Source organism: Erithacus rubecula (genome assembly GCF_903797595.1).
Source record: "Erithacus rubecula genome assembly, chromosome: Z".
NCBI classification, from domain to species: domain Eukaryota; kingdom Metazoa; phylum Chordata; class Aves; order Passeriformes; family Muscicapidae; genus Erithacus; species Erithacus rubecula.
In genome coordinates, this window is record NC_136661.1 from 30381602 (window position 1) to 30401841 (window position 20240).

General features: G+C 41.9%; 1 protein-coding gene across 2 annotated transcripts in view; it reads right to left on the bottom strand.

Annotated features, from left to right (window-relative positions):
* Positions 1-616: 616 nt before the first annotated feature.
* The window catches only part of SKOR2 (SKI family transcriptional corepressor 2), a gene marked incomplete at its 5' end in the record, with an annotated part of 26555 nt that continues 6931 nt past the window's right edge, over positions 617-20240 (bottom strand). The window contains 5 exons of one of the 2 annotated variants that reach the window (XM_079330334.1): positions 617-1286; positions 3518-3582; positions 11870-11937; positions 15882-15980; positions 16372-16437. In XM_079330334.1, coding sequence (XP_079186460.1) covers positions 3520-3582; positions 11870-11937; positions 15882-15980; positions 16372-16437 — 296 coding nt within the window. In that variant the 3' untranslated portion in view covers positions 617-1286; positions 3518-3519. Of the gene's footprint in view, positions 1287-3356; positions 3583-11869; positions 11938-15881; positions 15981-16371; positions 16438-20240 lie in introns of those variants that run through there. The other variant, XM_079330335.1, reaches the window with a different exon arrangement.

A 20240-nucleotide genomic window follows, 5' to 3' on the forward strand; every position in this document is an offset into this window, starting at 1 on the left:
TGTGCAGGGCAGGGCATGAAAACAGGCTGTGCCCTTCCTCCCCTGCCTCCCAGCTCTGCCAGCTGCACCAAGGAACTGCAAAGCTGGATGATTCAATCTCACAGGAATTTGCTGGGAATGAGGGGAATATTGAGAGAACTCTGCTTGGCATGGCTAAAACCACTTTTAGATGCTGGTGGTGCTGAACTGGTGTGGGAGATCCCACAGTTTGGGACTGAGACCTTTAACAAGGAGATGGATTCACTCAGGCAAGCCTGACAAGGCTGGAGGAATGCAGCTGCAGTCATCAAAATCAACTGACTGCCTTTATTTCTGTGGATCCACAAGGCATATCCTGAAATTGTACTAAATCTACTTCTAATAAGCGTTTCTGAAATAACCAGAGGCAGAAATTTCCTCCATGAAACATTTCAGCATATTCTTTGTGAATTAAAATACTTCTAAAAAGGTATTATTTGGGATAAATTTCCCAGTTGTTTTCTTCAGTGGACTAAGCATGGCATTAAATTACAGGGAAGCTCAACTATTATCTCATACTTTTCTCTTTTTTTTTATTATAGACTTTTTATCCACATGAATGATAAAGAAACTACAACAGAGTTAAATACCTTTTTTTGATAACAGTGATTATATTCTTAATTACACTCAATATTAAATTGTAAAATATTTCCAGAGGAGTACAATCGTAATTCATACAGCAGGCAAAGTACCAGAGAGGGAAAGGGATGAGGGAGAGGGGTGTGAGAATCTCCAGACTGCTTTTAAAAAGCACTGTGTATGGCTAACGCTGCTCTATCCATCCATCCATCCGTCCATCCAAACGTGGTTCTGGCCCATCTGGTGAGACGTTCATTTCCTTCCATAAAACAATCACTATTCCAAAGCAAAAGGTGAACTGGCAGATGTTGTCAGTGTCTGTGGCATTGAAAGGACCAGCAGTTCCTTTCACAGCTTATCTGCACGATTCAAAAGCATTTTTTTTTCTATCAAGCTCAATAGTCCTTCTAAAAACACAAAGACTTAAACTTTGGTACCACCAAAAAAAAAAAAATATCAAGGACAGGCATTTTTTTTTGTTGTTTTGTGTTTACTAATAAATGGCTGCTACATTCTATTTGACATGGTTGTCCATGATACTATGAGGTCACTTGTCCTTAGGTTCAGAGGAACCTGATTTTTTTTTTTATTTAGATCCCCAAACACTTCCATTTCACAGTCTATATACAAGTCAGGTTTCTGACTGGGTTATAACTTATAAGGTAACAGCTGCAAAAGCTCCTGTGCTTCTGGGAATGAAGAAAAAAAAAAAGAGAGAGGGAGAAAAAGAGAGAGGGAGAAAGTGTTATCAACATTAGGCCAAAGTTTAAGACAGTCACAGAATTATGATATTAATTTACAACCCTTGAGAAAGGGGACACACAGGTCACTCAGCATCCCCTGAGACTTTGATAGCGAGTATCTGTGCAGGGAAATATTCACAATAAAGATGGAGTGCAAACTTTGACTGCAGTGGCACTAATCACAGCTGGATCTGCTGTGGGAAGGAGCACAAATAGGGTATCTGAGGGGCACAGGGCAGGAACTGAAGGGCTGCTCTGCAAAACAAATAATCTCCAGCCCCTGGGAGCGCTGCGTGGGCAGGGATGTGCAAACACGTTTCCTCCTGAGGAGATTTTTCCTCCTTGGCACATCAAGGGCACGAAACTGCTTCCGAACAACAGAATTCTCCGCCTGGCTGGTTCAGCTTATCGGTTAAGTATCAACTAATCTTTCCAAAGCACCGGGGCTGCTCAGAGACATCCCCGTCGTCCGCTGGAAACAAAAGCAGCGTGCGGCGCGCATCCATCCTTTTCTCCCTCGCCAGACGGGCGCGGAATGCTCTCCGCTGGGATGCCAGCACCTCCCTTGCAGGGACCGGGTGCTGATGGAAACCCGGCGATGGGAGCAAACTGTTCCTGTCCTCCGGTGCTGCCGTCCTCAGGCAGGTTTTTATTGCGCACCGAGCGCGGCAGACGAGGCGCTCGGGGCAGGAGCTGCTGCTCCTCACCTGGGGAGGCGTGCTGTTTTATTCAGGGTATTAATGCCGCTGGATTTGCTTTAAATCAACCCTCAGATTGCCGTAGACTAGGTGGGAAAACGCTGGCAGTCAGTAAGAAAGTGTGCACAAGAGGGCAAAAGAGAACCAGCTCGGTGCTTAGAATACTTTCCTTATCTCAGCGGGCAGAGCTCAGGGCCACTGATAGTGGTTATCTGGTTACTCTATATTACTCTTTATTATTTATTACTCTGTAATTCTGGTTATTTCTTATTTTTAAGAATCTGCTTCTTCTACAGCTCAGGCAGACCTCCATAATCTCTACTATCAAGTGTTTCTCAGATGTCCCAGACTCTCTTGAATTCCTCTGTTCATTACTTATGTAATTACTGATGAAGTGCACCACTCTGTGTATGAGGAACTCTTTTTTTCTTTCCTAATACCTTTACTTCTCCTCAGGGATTTTTTAGGTGAATCCACAAGACAAATTTTGTGGCATAACACAGTAGCAGGGGTACCAGCTTTTGGCATCTGTCTCCAATCCCTAATCTTCTTGTTTTGCCAGGAAAAAAACAAAGGAATGTCATTTAAATGTTAAGAGTTGACTTCAGCACCAAAAAGTGGAATCTTCCAGGCCATTGATGATGGAGGTGGTGTTTCTATTAAATGAGCCCTATTAATACACAGTACTGAAAAATGTAGTGCTTGGTTTAAGAAGGCTCTGCACGTGAGCAGCAGGATAATTACCTGTAGGACACTGAACTACAGAACCACAGTCAGTGGGGTTCTCTGAGACTCCCAAAATATGCTGATGTACTGCTTTTCCCTGAAGCAAAACCGAGTTCCATTAAGGGCAGAAAAACTCCTCCCTACCTGGAGTGTGAACATTTTTTTGCACTCTGAATGCCAAGGTGTTTCCCTCCTTCCACTGATGGTACCTTGACCTTGATGACACTTTTCAGTGTCGGGAAAAGCACATGCTCAGGCAGTTAGAGGCATGGAATGGTTTGGGTTGAAAAGGACCTTAAACATCCCCTCATCCACCCCTGCCATGGGCAGGACACCTTCCACTATCCCAGGTTGCTCCAAGCCCTGTCCAATCTGGCCTTGGGCATTTGCAGGGATGGGGCAGTCACAGTTCCTTTGAGCACCCTGTGTCAGAGCCTCACCATCCTCACAGGGAAGAATTTCTTTCTAATATTTAATTTAAAGCCACTCTCTTTCAGTTTGAAGCCATTGCTCTTTGTCCTGTCACTGCAGAACCCATGGGTCAGCTCTCAACACCACATCCCTCCCCTTGTTATTGATGCCACATGTAGTTTATGAGCTTTAGTCTGTAGCACAACACCTGCACAGAGAGGGCTTTGAGACCAGAACCAGCCACATCAAACAACAGAATGATCCTCATAATTCTTATAATGGCTGCAAAGGAGCACAGGCAGCCAGGTCAAGTGGAATGAAATCTCTTTTTCACAAGCTCACCTTTAGCTTTTGCTGAGGTGTGCACCGAGCTTTTCTTTCCTGATCAAGCTTGCTGCATAGGGAATCTGGAATGACACAGAAACAGAGACACTGCTCAAGCCAAGGTTTGACTAATGGAACAGCCAAGCTGGAAATCCCTGCAAGTGAAAGGACTTGCTTTCCTTCCTGAAAATGGGGAAGAATTGTAGGAAACAACACCTTAAATACAAAGATTCAACTTATGATACCACAGTGAGGTTGAAGCAGAAATAGAAAAAAATTAATTTAAAAAACAGATAGAATCTTAAAATTCAGTGTAAAATATGTATTCTTATGCTTTGTTTGTATCAGAGGCTAACAAAGAGTAAAGCCACCTATGAGATCATAAAAAATCAGCTGTCTGTGACAGATCAGGCAGTGCACACTGATCCCTGCACAGCCAAAATACAGCAGGTTGGGAGCGTGAGACTCCGTGTATTTATATCCCTGTAATTAGGAAGTTCATAATAGTTATCTCTAACCTGCACCAATCTGAAGAGAAGCCACTGAAGTGGAACAAATAATTAAAGAAAAACAGAGAACATGGGCATATTAGGGAACACAGTTATATTTAGTAACAAAGTGGGATGATGTGCTCATTGGCAACTGGGAATACATTACAGGGCTGCTCTTCTTCAGTGCTGGGCCTTTAGAATGCAACAAAACTAAATTGCTCTGAGATTTCCCCATAGTTGGGAATCTGAGTGGCTACAAATTCTTTGATGAGGACGTTTGGAGGGACTGCTGGAGGAATTCAGTCTGGGAGATCAAAAAATTCTGTGTCTCTGTACTCCTAGGTGCTGTTGCATGCTAAGCTGACCTGCTTCTGCTGCCAGGCATTCCAGAATATGCTCACAAAAAATGCCAAATATGTTACTGCAGGCTGACAATGATGTCAGCTGAAGTCAGAATCAAGGCCCTTACCTGCACAAATAGCAGAAGAAACAGATGGGCAAATGCAGAGTTCAAGCAACCTGCCCCACACATCTAGACACAGTGAATTTGCATCCACACCCACTGACCCCACATGTTCCTGTTCATCCCTGTTTTGCTTTTAAATACATGATGCCCACAGAGGATATTTATGTGAACTGTAAAAGGCATCATGTGTGCAAAGACATTGAGAGCCTTATCCATCCCTGCCTATCTTAATAAGGAAAAGAGGGGGTAAGGATCAGGATGATAGAAAAGAGAGGGGCTTTTGAAGCCTGAGAGCCAACCCTGTCATTTCTTGGGAAAGGATGTCAATCTGACTGAAAGCAGCACCACCAGGATGGAGCAGTGTCTGTGGCTGAATGAAAGCAGAAGCCTTTCACAGTGGCTCTGCTTCCCCCCTGCACAGCCCTGGAAAGGAGGAAATGTGTGTGCACAAACCACTGATGACCAGAAAAGATCAAGATTCCAGGTGTTTCATCTGACTACTCTTATAATCCCTTCCCTTGGTAGACAGTAATAGGTACCAGGAAGCTTGTGGCCAGACTCCCCACCCAAAAAACCAGAGCTGGCCCCTCCACCTTGTCCCCACTCACAGCTGCCTTCAGGACATGGTGCTTGCAAAGGCTGCAGAGCTCCCTCCCAAGCTGCAGCAGAGAGAGGGGTGCAGAGAATCTGCTTCCCTGATCACCTGTGGCCATGGTTTGGATGCAAAAGGGAGCCACAAACAAGCTGCACGAAAAAATCAGCACATTCCAGCTGGGACCATCCTCACCAGCTGAATCCTGCCTCTCTCCCACTCACGAAGGCCAACTTGGGTTTGCATGGCCACAAATTATGTAGGACATCTCCCAAGCTGTACTGACCTAGATAATACAACGGGGTACATTCTGTCAGAAATTAACTGTTCTTAATCCACTTCTCTGCTATATTTGGCACACCAGTGTCTTTCTAATGTGTGTTGTTTTACCTGATCTCCTGGCCACAGATGGCAGTGGGAGAGGTGGGTGCTCAGCAGGGAAATGACTACTTTCTCCATGAGTTACATCACCTACAATGTCATCTTCTCTCATTGTCAGAGCATTCAAAAACTCTGATGCTGTGGTGGGATAGGATTTAGGGCTCTTCATGGCAAAACAGTCCCTCTCTGAGCATCTGTGGGGGCTGCTGTGATGAGGGCAGGATCAGTGACTCAAATGGGTATGCAGATGCAAAGGGTGGCCCTTTTCAAAGGGAGTACAGAAGTAACAAAAGTGCAGGCAGTTTGGTTTTAGCAGCAAAAAACCCAGTTTCTTATGACCAAGTTCCACATTAGTAGGAAATACAGTGAGAGCAGATCTGAAGAGAAAACATTTTTCTGAAGAGAAAAATGCAATATGGGCACTGAGTCTTTTTCCTACAGGCTGACTCCAGTCTGGTGCTGGTACCCACAAGGAACTGGAGCACAGTTCTGTGTGCATTCCTGCAACATATCCCCATTTATTCCACCTGGAAGGAACTCAGTCAGCAAGCCCAGAGTCTGCTCCACGACTCAAACCAAAGCACAGACAGTGGATAGGACTGAGGAGTCAATTCTGAAGTTCCTGCCTGATCCCTGTTATACACACTGAGATATCAAAGAAGCTTCAGCACACCATCCTCTTCCAGAGGCTTCACCTCTGCATCTGATCTCTGGTGAGGCATACCTGCCTTCTGTTACCTAAAAAAATATTTTGCCCTCATGAAGTAGCTGAGGCTAGTTTGTGGCTCCCTGTACATCCAAACCCATTTTTTATCAGAATTTCTGCAGATTCTAAAGGAAAGGAAGCTTCCTGCTAAAATTTCTACAAGGCATCCTTTTCTTTAACATTCTAATTTACTGGAGAAAGAGGCACAGCTCCATCCTATCAACCCAAGGCATATCCACATGTGCTGTCACAATATAAGTTCTGCTCACCTTGGAGGAAAAAAGTAGAAAAAAGAGAAAAAAAAAAAAAAACAACCAACAGCAGGAAATAAAATTCTGGTGAAAACAGCTCAGTTTCTTGTACACAATCAAGGATGAGCCTTTTGAGGACATAGGACACAGAGTTCCAGAAATGTCCTTTTACCTGTCATTATGTGTGTGCCTGTGAGCAGGCACTTCAGCACAAGATGCCACTCAAGAAATCCGAGAGCCATTCTGTGGAACAGCTGTTTGCATTCTCACCAAGGTCAGTCCTCTGAGCTGCACCACTTCAGGCTGAGCACAGAAATTACAAATAGCACTGAAGCACTGCTATTTCCCATTCCCTGTTTCTGGGAACAGGGACAGGCACAGGGAGACCGAGATCTCCACACACAGAAATGTGGGTGCTTCTTGTTTGGATAATGAATATGTTAGTTGTACAAAAACACCAGCTTTCCATAAATAGTGTAAAGTAGGAATTAGAACTACTGGTGCTCTTCTGAATTACAGAGCGACCCAGAGGAAAAGACTCCCATGCCTCTGAAGATTTACCAACCTTAACCACATGCTAAATTTTTTTTCCCTTCTTTTAAACATTTCTTGTCAATCTTTAAGGATCAGGGTGAAAGATGATGCAGAGATGGAAATCAGTTTTGCAGAGAGATAGTTCCTGATTTATTTTATTGCCTGGCTCTGAAGAATAGAGTTGATTTAAAGGAGCACTGAGAGCAGAAAGTCATAAAAAAACACAGAGCTCCAGATGGATCCAGTTCTGAGCTCCAAACATTATCAGCCCAAAGTGAGGCTGGTAAGGTGGAAGTCAGTTCACAGGAGCATAACCTAATTAAAATATCCCAGACAAAACCAAACCATAATTTTCCACCTAATCTGGAAAGACAAAGGCCTGCCTGAGTGTTTCACATTTCTAACACACCTCAAAAACCCGTCACCTTTTACCCCAATGTAAAATTAGTGGGATTGATCCTCACCCAATGATCTGAACCACAGTGGGTGATGAACACCACCTGAGCTTTTCCTGACTGAGGTCAACACTTCCTGAGAACCCATAAACTACTTGTAAGGCACCTCTGAGAGAAAATCAAGGAAAGCTCCTCAGTTTGCAGGAGGCTTAAATTTCCTGCTTGGTGTTCTACTTCCCCATGGCCATGTTTGAGAGGGATTCATGAAAACATTAAAGGATTAAAATCATCATACTGGCACTGCTGCTTCTGATCTTTTTCTCTCACCAGGCAGCTAGAAAGAAAGCTCATGGTTTTAAAATTTGTTCCACTAACACAGTTGCTTAGAAGGCAATATCAGACAGATGCAGAGTCTCAGCCAGGAGGTGACTTGATACTTGCTTATGGTGCTGGGTGGTCCCAGAACATTAGTTTGGGTCTCACTGGACAGAAATAAAAACTCTAAAGGCAGGTGAGCTCCTCTAAGGCTGTACCATGTGTATCATGTCAGAATTTTCCCCATCCTGCTGGGCAGCAGTTCCTCCTCATTGACCCTTTCTGTATGACTCATAAAGGGTCACAAAAGGGTAACAAAAGGGTAACAAAAGGGTAACAAATGGGTAGCAAAAGCCAGATGATCCTCAGAATCTTTTAGGTTCAAAAAGATATCTAAGATCATTGAGTCCAAGCATTCCTCCAGCACTAACCCCTGCCACCAAGTGCCCAGCTCACGACTAACCCATGTCCCCAAGTGTCACATCCACACAGCCTTCAAACCCCTCCAGGGATTGGGACTCCACTTTTGCCCTGAGCAGCTGACCTCGGTGCTTGGCTGTAAATAATTTTTTTCCTAATATCCAGTTTAAAACCCTGCCACAACAGTAACCACATGTAAAATCCATATTTTATATATGATCTCCACGTACATGCCCTGTACTCAGCCAGTTTGGGAGACAGCACTTTGCAAGAGGAAGAAGAGAAAAATGCATTCAGGGGTCTAAGATCCATTTTCTTGTTAAATATAATGATTGGTTGTTTCTTAGCACTCAGCCAAGAACCTGGCACAAACAGATTGCACAACTTCCTGGTAGCTGCTTCAGAAACTCTGAAAACTCTGAAAACTGAAACACAGAAATTTCCACCTGGACATCAGGAAGAAATTCCTTACTGGAACAGTCTGCATGGAGAGGCTGTGGAGCCTTCCTAACAGGAGGTGTTCAAAACCTGCCTGGAAAACTATTCTGAGCAATATGCTCTGGGGGATTGTGCTCCAGCAGGGAGGTTGGACTAGATGACCTCCAGTGGCCACTTGCAGCCTTACTCATTCTGCGATTCTCATCAAAACTCAAGGCCACACAACATCCTGCTGCTCCAGCAACCCACTGAGCCAGGCTGCCTGCAAAAAACCCACCACCCACCAGCGAAGATGTAACAGAACAAGACACACCCCGTTTTCCCTGTGGCCTGAGCCTTACACCTGGCTTTCAGGCAGCCATAAAACATTATTATTTTTGAATTCCGGCGCGGGCAGAGCGGCAGCAGCAATGTTTGAGCCCAGCTTTAAGCTCGGCTTTGAACGCGGGGTCCCCGACCCGCGGCCGCTGCAGTGGCGGCGGGCGGCCGGCAGAGGGCACCCGCGGGCCGCGCTGAGGCGGACCGCTCCCAAAACCGGGAACAATCTCCCCAAAAAACTAAAAAACGGGACAAAAAGGGTCATGGCCAGTGCTCGCCACCGCTCGCGCACAGGGCACAGGCTTCATGTCAGACTGCAGCGGATGTTGGCGCTGGAAAGTTTTCAAACGCAGTAATATTTGATTTTTTTTTTTTTTTTGGTGGTTACTTTCAGCTTGTATCCCAGACATTTGCGAAACAATTCGGATCAATTTATTTTAAAGTCTGATTGCTCAGTCCAGGGTGGGTGAAACGATCGTTCTGGCAAAGCCTGCCTCTGGTACCCACAGTTACAGTGGATCAGGGAATAACAAAAACATTTAGGTTGGAAAAGCCCTCCAAGACATTAAAATCCAATTGTTTCCCCCTCACTGCCCAGCCCACACTAACCCATGCCCCCAAGTGCCACATCCACATGGCTCTTAAATCTTCTAAGGGATATTCAAGAAGGACTAATTTAAGTTGTATATCTTCAGCAGTGAGAAGAACAAAAACCCGCTGACTCCAAGCATCTATATTGTGTATATAATATTTTTTAAAAGTAATTAAGCCAAGTCCTGTGGCTAGTTACATCAGCAAATTTTGAGTTTTAGTATTACAAAGGCATACACCTATGTGATTTCAGTATTAATGAAATGCTTCTGCTTTTCTCTTTGTAACAAGAAAAATAGGTTAAAGCCCTGTTAAAGTAGTAGTGCAGCATCTCAGATACAAAAAAAAAAAAAAAGCCTAACTGCCCCAGTTAAAAGCATGACAACAACAGCAATTAAACAAAAAATCAAAAACAGCCATGCTTTTTGTTTATTCTGCACCAATTCATCCATGCAATAACCCTGGAAGGCCGAAGTAGTTCTATCATTACCACATTCAGTTCATTAATCTTAATTCTAGATATAAACATACAAGATATATCCCCATGAATGAATTGAAGCAACTGCTGGGATTATCACCTCCAAAGTGCTGACTCTATTTCAGTTATCAGCCAAGACATCTCTGAAGATTTCTGCACCCATCTTGTGCAAACACACTCCTTATTTGCAGCAGTCTCTCAGTTTTTCAGACAAATATCTTTTTATCAGTGTCACTGATCACAACCTGACCCACAAATATGAACATGAAGACTTACTGGGGATCTGACAACATCTCTATTAGCAATAATTAAACTCAGGCATCTGTAGTGAGTGAAGAAGTCCTGAGTTGTTGGTGCAGCACATTAAATGTTGAAACTCTTCTCTTTAAGTACATTCAAGCAGCTCTGTTTAATGATTAAATGACTCTTAGCCTGTCCATAGCACACATCAGTCAGTAAGTGAAAAGGGTATGAATTACTTGATCATATTTCTTTTCCTGCCCAATAAAATCCAGAAAACTATTACAGCTGGCTTGTTGGAAGTCTGGGATATCCAGCTCCAGAAACAATTTCATGACTGGTGAATGGCAGAAGAGATCCATTCCCTCCCTGTGAGGCAGAGTTAGCTCCAAGTTCAGCTGACAAAAGAGATAAAAGACTGGGGGGGGGCTCATAAACTTTTTGCTTAGCAGGAAATCCAACTGGTCACCTGCCTCAAGTCCAAAGCAGCAGGGGAAGTACTTTTCAGGATGGCATCCTAATTAGAATTTTCTGTGACAACAAAATTCAAATCTTCCCGGCATTGGGGCACAAAGAGGGACACAGTAACAAGAGTGGAGACCAGCTGTAATAAAACACCCAGAGATGTTCTGAACTTGAATTTCCTCCACAAACAACCTGTTTCAAACACCCTCCATCTCTCCTTGAAATCTCTGAAGTCAGCAGGAACGGGGCACGTGGATGTTCGGCAGCTCTAAAAATAAGGCCAGCCCTAAATGCCTCTAAACATCAGAGCAAAAGTCTGACAATCCTGGCCTTCAGCTTTACTTTTATGTCCTAACCTATCAATTAGAAAATGACAGTACACCAGGAGCCTGGCCAATGCCTTCTCTGCACCAGGGTCCCGTGACAAGCAGAAGGAAAATTTCAGTGGGGGAGCACGGGGCTGATTCAGGGAAGAGGGGATATTGGCCAAACTTGCCTCAAAAACAAGAGCCTGTTGAGCAATGTCAGAGTGATCACAGAGAAAGCACCAGCAAAGCAAGCACTAGCTGACAGCCTCACCATGCCCTGCTCTTGAAACCATACTAAGCACTATTTGGGTGTGGAACAGCTTCCCATGATCCAGCCCCTTTGCTTGCACTGGTTTAAGAATGTCAGCTTTTCAAAACAACACAGTTGAATGTGATGATCTAGAGCTGCACTAGCACACAGGCAAAATCCCTCTTGGTTTTAAAATAACAAGCAAGAGACCCAACAGTAATGTGTGCCTGCACTGAACTGTGTTTTGGCAACTTGATCCTTTACTGCTGAGTTAAGCACTTCTTCTAGTGTCTGAAATGAGAAAAAGACACATCCTAAGGTTTATTTTCTGGTGAGAAGCAGGGATTGAGCAGATTCCCTACTGAGGGCTGAAATGCACCTCTTGGCAACTCACACGAGGTAGAAACATTCAGCTGCTTAAGGTTTACTGATTCACTCCTCCCCTGCTCCTCTCTGCAGAAGCACCTCTCCGTGTTGAGTCAACACATTTTGTTTCGTTGAAACATGAAGACCCATCTGGTTACTGTATGAAAGTAAATCTCCAGGTAATTAGGCTCCAAACCAGCTGAGAACTGCGTGTTTACCTCTTGCTAAATGTCAGGCAGTAGGAGCTCAGTAAATGTGCATCTGCACGGCTCACAAAGGAAAAATTTGAGGTGTGCACTTAAAAAACAAAGCAAAGCAGCAGATCAAGACTTTTTTTTTTTTTTAATCAGAGAAAGTAAACTTACGATTTGTAGCTGCTGCACCATTTCTTCTCTGTACGCCAGTTCCCGCTTCATCTGATCTTGAAAATTGTCTGAAGGAGAGGGGAAAAAAGTGTAGGTGCAACAATTAAAAGAGAGACCACGTGGCAGAATTGACATAAATCAAGCTAAATCAAACCTGGTCACTGCTAAGGAAAAACAAATCATTATAAAAGTCATTCACCCAATTAAAACATATGTGTAACAAATACGTATCTAATACAAGACACCACTGACAACAGAAGAAAATGTGGAAAAATTGAATTCCACTACTTCCCCTGTCAGAAAATGTAGGATGCTAAGTTTGTGTTGCTAGCATTTATTCCCAGGTATTTTCCTGCATGGGCAAGGTTCTGCAGTCATTAGTCAAACTTTTGCAAGCCCTGAAGAGAAGAGCAAAAACCTCTCTTCTTTGCTTTGGCATAAATCTGTTGACATCTACAGCGATGTCCAACATGTGAGAGGAGAAAGTGTTCAAGGATGCAGGGTTTGATTTGTGGCTTGTAGCATTGTGCTGACGGCTTTGAACAAAACTGAAGCTCCATAAGGAGTGACGTGGAATTTGGAAGCAAAAAAGTCTTTGAAAGAGAGATCCTGGGCAGCTGGGTTACAGCACAGGTCAGCTTTCCTGCTCCAGTAGATCCTCCTTCCCTGATTTTCCTCCTAAATAACCACTTCAGACAAAATTTAATTTGTTTTGAGGTTTAACGGGTGCTCTGTGTTCCATAATATTCCTGTTGGTGGGTGTGAAAAAGAGAAATATAAAGAAAACTATTGACAAGAACCAAATAACTCGAAGAGCTGCCTGATGGAGGTCAGGGTGCAAGGATGGGCTTTTAAATGGAAGAGGAAAGAAAATCCATCCCAACCACCATCATTTTGATTCAAGTAACAAGCCTGTCCTGGAAGAAAGAACAAGGGGACAGAGCTCTGTCTCTCTCTCAGAAAATAACTTTTTCCTCTCTGAATGATGAGCTAAAGTTGTTTAAAAGAAAAGGAGGAAGGAAAAGAGCAATGAAACAGGGAAAGTGTGAGAAATTTTGTCGAGCTGAACCCTCAAGAATCCAGAACAACCTCATTGAAAACAACATAGTGACATTATCTCAATGAAGTTGTTCAGATTTCAAGTAAATTCACGCAGAACTTTTAAGTCCATTCCTCTCCTCTGACTAGGTCATAAAAATAAGCCAACAAAAATAAAGCAGATTTACAATTTTCTTTTCCTAGACCCCCAAAAACCATGCAGTATGGAAAGGTAACTGCTTCCTGTCCTGGTCACTAAAGGCTGATGGTTATAACTGAGGTCCTCCAGCTCCACTCTGAGTAGGCTTTGAGGAGAAATTTTCCTTTTTCTTCCTCAATGCTTTCCTCCCAGCTGCCTCTTCATGGGCTCATCACCTCTTCAAACAAGCAGCTCAGGGATTTTGCTCAGCCCTGCACAGCAAATGTTCAAGCTCACAGTGGAAATGGGGTGTTAATGGTAGGGACAGCATTTTTTTTTCCAGCAGCATTTATCCGAATCCAAAAGCTCACAGACAAAGCCATAAGCAGTACCCAGGAGAAAAGATATGAATATTTAAATAGCTTTCTTAACACAAAATTAAATACTTTAAGTACCCAGACTGTGTCTCCTCCATTTTATTGCCACATTGTTTAAAATGCAGACGGACAGAACAGGGAGCAGCCAACACAGAGGGCACAAACCAGAGCAGGACTCCAGGAGAACACACTGCCACCATACAGAGATACTTGTATTTTTATCAGGACAGCGAATTCTTTGACTTTTTTCATGTGATCTGATCCTTTTTTTTTTTTTTACTATTATTATTTTGTTCGAGTGATCTCTGCATTGAGAGATCTGAAAGGCAAAGGAAAATTTCACCTGCAGCTTTCAAGCACAACAGCAATGTGAAAAATACAGCAGAAGACAAGGTCTTGCTGCTTTATAAATTATCCCAGCCCATGTTTCAAGCAGGTACAAGAAGGCTCAGAGAAGACTGCAGCATGCACTGCTAAGAGAGCTTGCAAATAAGCTCAGTTCTCATTTAACAGTGACTTAAATGAGAGGAGAGCTCTGACACCAAACACCATTTAATGCACAGCCCTGTTGTGAGTATCCTCTTGATGCTATGAAGGTGTAACACCCCGAAAGTGCTCAGTTCCAAGTGGAGGACCCAAAACAGGTGACTCTAGAGGTAACTGCAGGTAACCTGACAGAAGCTTTTTCCAGAGAGATAGTATTGCCTTCCACATGTTGCCTCCCAGCTGAAACAGGGATGACTTTTCAATACAACTTAAATTTTACCTCAACTTTCCTTTAGAAGGCTCTCCAAAGATTTCTCTCCCTGGATCCTCCCTGCCCAATACACCAATACATTCTAATATCTGACCTGAAGCAACAGCCCTGTCCAGCAGAAAGAGCCTAGAGCAGCCTCCCTCTCTTGTGCTAGAACACACACTGCACTCGAGGAAAAAACACACCCTTAACATGGATTTACACTAATTTGCTTTACAAAGACCCTTTTTTCTTGTTTTACTGCATGTGGAGGAGGGGTGGGTTTTTTTGGTAAATCTAAATCTGTAAATAGGCTTTACGGTCACTTGTAGGTATGGTTTATAGCACATTATCTGTTTTCTATTTTAATCCTGAAGAAAATTGACCACTACTTTGTGGTATATTGAAACCACATATTTTTCAAGTCAGCATACAGCAGTCACCACTTCCTTGGTCGGCCGTACTTGTTCTTTTCTTTTATTTGAATTGTATTTCATGTGGTTTAATTGCAGTGTTTATTTACATGGCAAAGACAGAGCATTAATTTTACTGTAGAAGAACAAAAGGATAAATAAGAGACTTGAATGGCAAAAGTCCAAGATGCCATTTTGCCAATACCACACAGCAGCGTTTTGATCTCCACAAATTATTTGAAAATTACCTCACTCCCAAACCCAAGTAATGACTGAATTTATTCTTAAGGATGAGGTTATGCTCCTTTCATTAATATCTGTATCATGTCGAGTGACTCTTCTTTATTTATGGAGTAGTCTACATACTTCAATATTCAGGCTAAAGATGGAGTTGTTCCCAGTCCTCACACTTCCTTGTTTCCCTGAACTTACCTATCTGATGCTACAGAAAGAGGACAAGCATATTTTGTTAGAACAATAGAAAAATGCTGTCAGTGTTCCCACCTTTTCTGGTGGGACCTTCCTGATCTAAGCGGGATTTCTCCTGGAAGAATCTTTCTGTTGTTGATCCAGTGGCATTTGAGGGATCCCAGCCAAGGGGTCTTTTCCCACATCCCTGTGCAATCAGCCCAACCTTCTGGCAGCTTCACAAAAATACTGATAAGTGCCCATTTTGTTTTATTTGAGACGTGCCCTACACATTTCTGTCATCCTGGGCAGCAGCACCCCTCTCAGCAGCCAAATATCCAATATTGGGAAAAACCCAAACAGGAATTTCTACTCCTTAAAAAAGTCCAGATTAGTTCTCCAGCATTAGCTGGAACTTCCCGAAAATTAGGGTATCTTTAAGTAAGTTAAGTATCTTGTCTCCAAAAGCCCCTGTTGTTGTTTGAGGTGTTGGCTGAGACACCAACCTCACCATACCTCACGAGGGCCCAGGTGCATTTCTGTCACTGTATTCAATGCTATCAAAACTATTCAAAACTATTAAAAACTAGTAGAATGTACACCAAAACAAACTCCCAGCTTTGTATTTGCCCTACAAAAGACATGCTTGGGCAGCTGCAAAGCCTCAGCTGAAGTGTCAGCGTTGAATCACTGAATGGTTTGGGTTGGAAGGGACTTTAAAAATTGTCTAATTCCAACCCCAGGGTCACTTCCCACTCTCCCAACTTGCTCCAAGCCCTGCCTTAGTAGAACTAAGCATAAGATCATGGCAGCAAAACTGAGAATCTCTCTCATTTTATCAGCCTGGCAACAACCAACCACACACACACAGGACACCAAAACCACAGATTTTGTGTCTTACTGAAGACTGGGAAAGACGCGTTTCCTTTCAACACCTGGAATTCCTGTTCCAGCCTTCTCCGTAGGTCAATCTGCTCAAACAGAACCTTCTGGAGTTCCTCTAACAAAGAGAAAAAGTGGTTTTGATAATCTGTATAAATAATTCTTGAAAGAACAGTTGCAGAGCAATTCATTACTCTAAGACAAAATATTTTAGCACTTATTAAAAAAAAAAAAAAAAGTACTGCATAGACCCACCATAGATTTTGTGCAGAAAGCCATGAATATAAATCAATGTAATATATTATTTTAAAGTATTATATTACAGTGTCATGTATTGATTGATATATATGCATTAATCTCAATTATATCCACCCAAAGGTCCATATATTATTCATATGTTACTTGACAAGCTTAAAATATGGTGCAGAACAAAAGTGCCCCCTATTATCCTCATATTCTATTAAAACAAAGAGCAGTTTTATAATGTAAGAGGCCCTTATTTATTTTACCTTTCCCCATATTTTCCACATCCTTCTTCAGAGAATGAGGTGAATTGGTTTCTTGTGTGTGTTCTCCTTAAAAAAGAGAAAGGAAAAAAAGTTACTGATTTACTGGTCGTGCCTTTTGTCAGTGTTGTCCTTACTATGCATCCGCTTCAGAGGATCTGGAGAGGAAAAAAAAGAGCAAAATATAAAGAGTAAAATCAAACTTCATTTACAAATTTCTGGGTGCATGGCACTAATATTTGTGAATTGTTTTTTTCTCTAGTTCAGTGATCTGCCCACATCATGGCCTTTTGCATACAAGAGCTGATGTCTCCTAGATACTCTTCTTGCTGAGCTGATTCCCCCTTTCCCTCTAACCCCTCTTGAAGATACTCTAATCAGAAAATAATTTGGAGCAGCAGAGAAAAGGAAAGATATTCCTCTACAGTCTCATATCTTCTCTCAACGGGAAGCCCATGCTCTCCATCTGGGCAGGACCCTGTTCCAAAATCCACAGGAAAAATCCCTTCTTGCCTTCATCAGCTCTTCACCTTTATCATCTTCCAGAGCTCCATGGCATGGGTGTGCTGGAACTGGATATAATTTATATCCAGCTGAGATAAAATTGACATTAGTGGTATTTGCATCTAAAGGATACAGCTCTGGGGTCAGCCAGTTGAGGGACTCCTGTCTTAGGGTGCTCACATCAACTTCTAATCATATTATAGTATAGAATTTTCTATGGAACAGAATTTGGCTATTTCCAGATACATGCATGCTACTTTCTTCAGCCTTTTTTTTGGTCTAAAAATTGAATTAAATTAAAAAAAAAAAAAAAATCACAAGTTGTGAAGTTAATCTGAAAGGCAGTTCAACTTAAAAACTGAAACTTCTGACAAAAGATTTTCCTTTCATTATCCTCTGCAACTGCAAATTTTTTTTCCTGTGACTTCTATTAATTGCTTCTATAAAAGCTATGATTTTTAAAAAAAATAATGAAATACCATTTTAGCTGAAATTGATGGGAGATTTTCTGTTATTTACAGCTGAAGTAGAAATGGATTCTCAATAATTAAGAAAATATTTGTTAAATAACCAATTATTGAACTAATTGGATTAATTCTTGTTTTAGTCCAGTCAGTAAATACACATCATTAATTCAACTGATAAGTAATCACAAGAGATATATATATAAATTTATTCATGTATTCATGTAGTTGATCATGAAGAAAATATTTTGGCTTTTGATGTTTTGTTTGGTTTTGCTTTTTTAAAAATAAAAATCCATAGCACTGAATAGGTTTTCAAACAACATATAACAGCTGCTTTAAAAATTATTTGTCATCACAATAGGCTAATTTTAAAGTTGAAAGTCTTGTAATAGATACAGTCAGAAATCTTTTTGCAAAACATTTGTTTCTGTTTTTAAAAATCGATGCAATCCTATATCCCGTAAACCTTGAAGTTACAGCATATGAAATCCATCCAATAGCTCTGCATTTTAGCATCTTCTCTCTCTTCATTCCTTAAAAAAAAGCTGAAATGCAACCACTCATTCAGGCAAATACATTTACACAACAGGTATCTGGGGCCAGCAATTCCATTTAAAAAACTTGTTTATGTAACATGGTGATTTTTTTAAAATTAATTTTTGTGGGATACTTGGTGAAAACAAAGTATTTTCTGCAGGTAAGTTGTCTCACTGCAGTAGAAGATACAGTGGGCTTAAAAATATATCATCTTTTGGGCAGTGGTTTGAGGAATTTCCTCAATCCAAATGGGTTTGTTGGGTTGGTTTTGTTTTTTTTTTTTTTTTTTTAGCTAGCATAATTCTTTTTTAAACTAGATGGCCAGCAAAACAAAATATTTTGTCAGATAAATTAGGGTGCACTAAATCAAAAGGGAGGAATTTAACTTAAGGAAGGGTGAATTTTTTGAATTACAAATACTAGCCTATTCCAAATCCATTTCTTCCATTGAGGCTCCCTTTTCTGTGTGTCTTATGCACAATTTTGAGGGACGAGAGGCTCACAGACATAAGGTAACTGGATTTTTCAAGGAGAAGGAAGGGAAAGGGGGAGAGATTAGGGTATGGTGGAGATACAGCTTTTTCTCACTTGCTGGGTTTAGCTCCCAGGGCTGTATGGTTTGGGGATGCCGACTCGCTGGGACAGAAGGAACTGCATCAAAATGAAAATAAGAGCATGTAGCATAAAGAATAATTTCCCCAGCATCTGAAGCCTCCCTACTGACCTACTGAAAAGGCCTATTAGAAAATCCTCCACCTGAAAAAAAAGTAAAGAATGGGAGTGGGTAAATGAAAGTATTTAAAGGCCAAAGACAGGATAGATGGTTTTAAAGAATAATTGCGTTTCTAAATTGCTTTCTGGTGTTAAAAAAAAAATAATCTCAACATTATTATTGTTAACAGCAGTAATAATCAGATGGGTTTCACCTCTCCTGTCCCCCTGAAAATGATAATCAAGAGCCTGCTCTTCTCCATTTTTCCATACTTCCCAGAGGCCTCATCACGCGTTGTGTACTGTTCTACCTTAATTGAAAGGGAGGAGGTATTGAATATTTAACCAGCTTCCCTTCTCTTAAATGTTAATTAAAAGCTAAATAGGTGTTTAAAAACAAACAAACAGAAAGCCCAAAGAATTTTAATCAGTCTAAGAAAAAATCACTTCCCCTCCTAATAGCTCCACCATAACTCTCCTGGGCCTTGTCTGCGCACAAACTTGCAGCATTTAGAGCAGCAGGGCTGAAAGCTGTGCCACCCCTCTGTATGGACACAGAGGTTTCCTTTAGGAAAGGCTATTTCAGTTTGTTCAGAAATAATAAACTTTGCCAAACATTTTTTTGGATAAGGGGAAAGAGGGTGAAATATTTGCAGGCCGCTCCTGCCTCAGCGAAAGCTTTGGGTGCCTCCGTTCTTCCCCACAAGCTGAGGTGCACAGATAATGTTTTTTCTGGAATAAAGGTACGAACAGGTTTCTTAGCCTGGAGTGTGAACACCCACCTCAAAATTGCTCAAAAATTGGTGCTGTGAAAAACAGAGGTGCCAGGGTTGGATGTTGGCACAACCTCAGCTCCCGCGGTGCTGCCATTTTATCAGCTCTACCTCGCTTACGATTTGGACTTTTGACACCTGAATTTTTAACAATTCTGAACCTATCGTCCTCAAAAGAAATGCACTTTGCCCTCAATGTAAAAAAAAAACAACACAAAAACAAAAACAAAAACAAAAAAAATCCACAAAAAAATAAAAACCTAGCCAGACATAGCCAGGTTACCCCTTCATGCTCTGCCACCTCCTGCAATCCTTTCTCAGGAAACTCTCAGAACACTTTCTGAAAAGCAGCTAAAAAAATTCCACACTCACCCAGACAACTCAGCTATCTCAATGTGTTTATTTGTCCAGCACTGAGCATGGATGGCCTGGAAATATAATTCCATTCTCCTGGCTCTGTGCCTGGTCCCCAACTTGTGCCCTCCACAATCCTGACTACACCTGAGGTTTCAGACCATGCCATGCAGAATCATCTCCTCTTTCTCTGTGTCCACTTTATCTCTGTTATTCCTAGATGACCACTTTGCTTTGCAGAGCTCCCAATGTCTGCCAAAAGCTCTGCACCTCACCCCTGACACTGTGAAGCTCACAAAACTCCTGGTCCATCATAATTAAACACCCACTAGTATCTTCAGCTAGAGAGAAGTGCTGCCTGCAGACACAAATACCATAGCAAAAAGTTGCTGGCATCTTCTGATATAAATATATATAGATATATACATTTACATCCATTAAAAAAATATAGGCAGTTGTGAACCAGCAGATTTTCAGCGCTCCAGAGGTTCCCTCTGCATCTGAAATTAATGACTCGCTCTAAGAC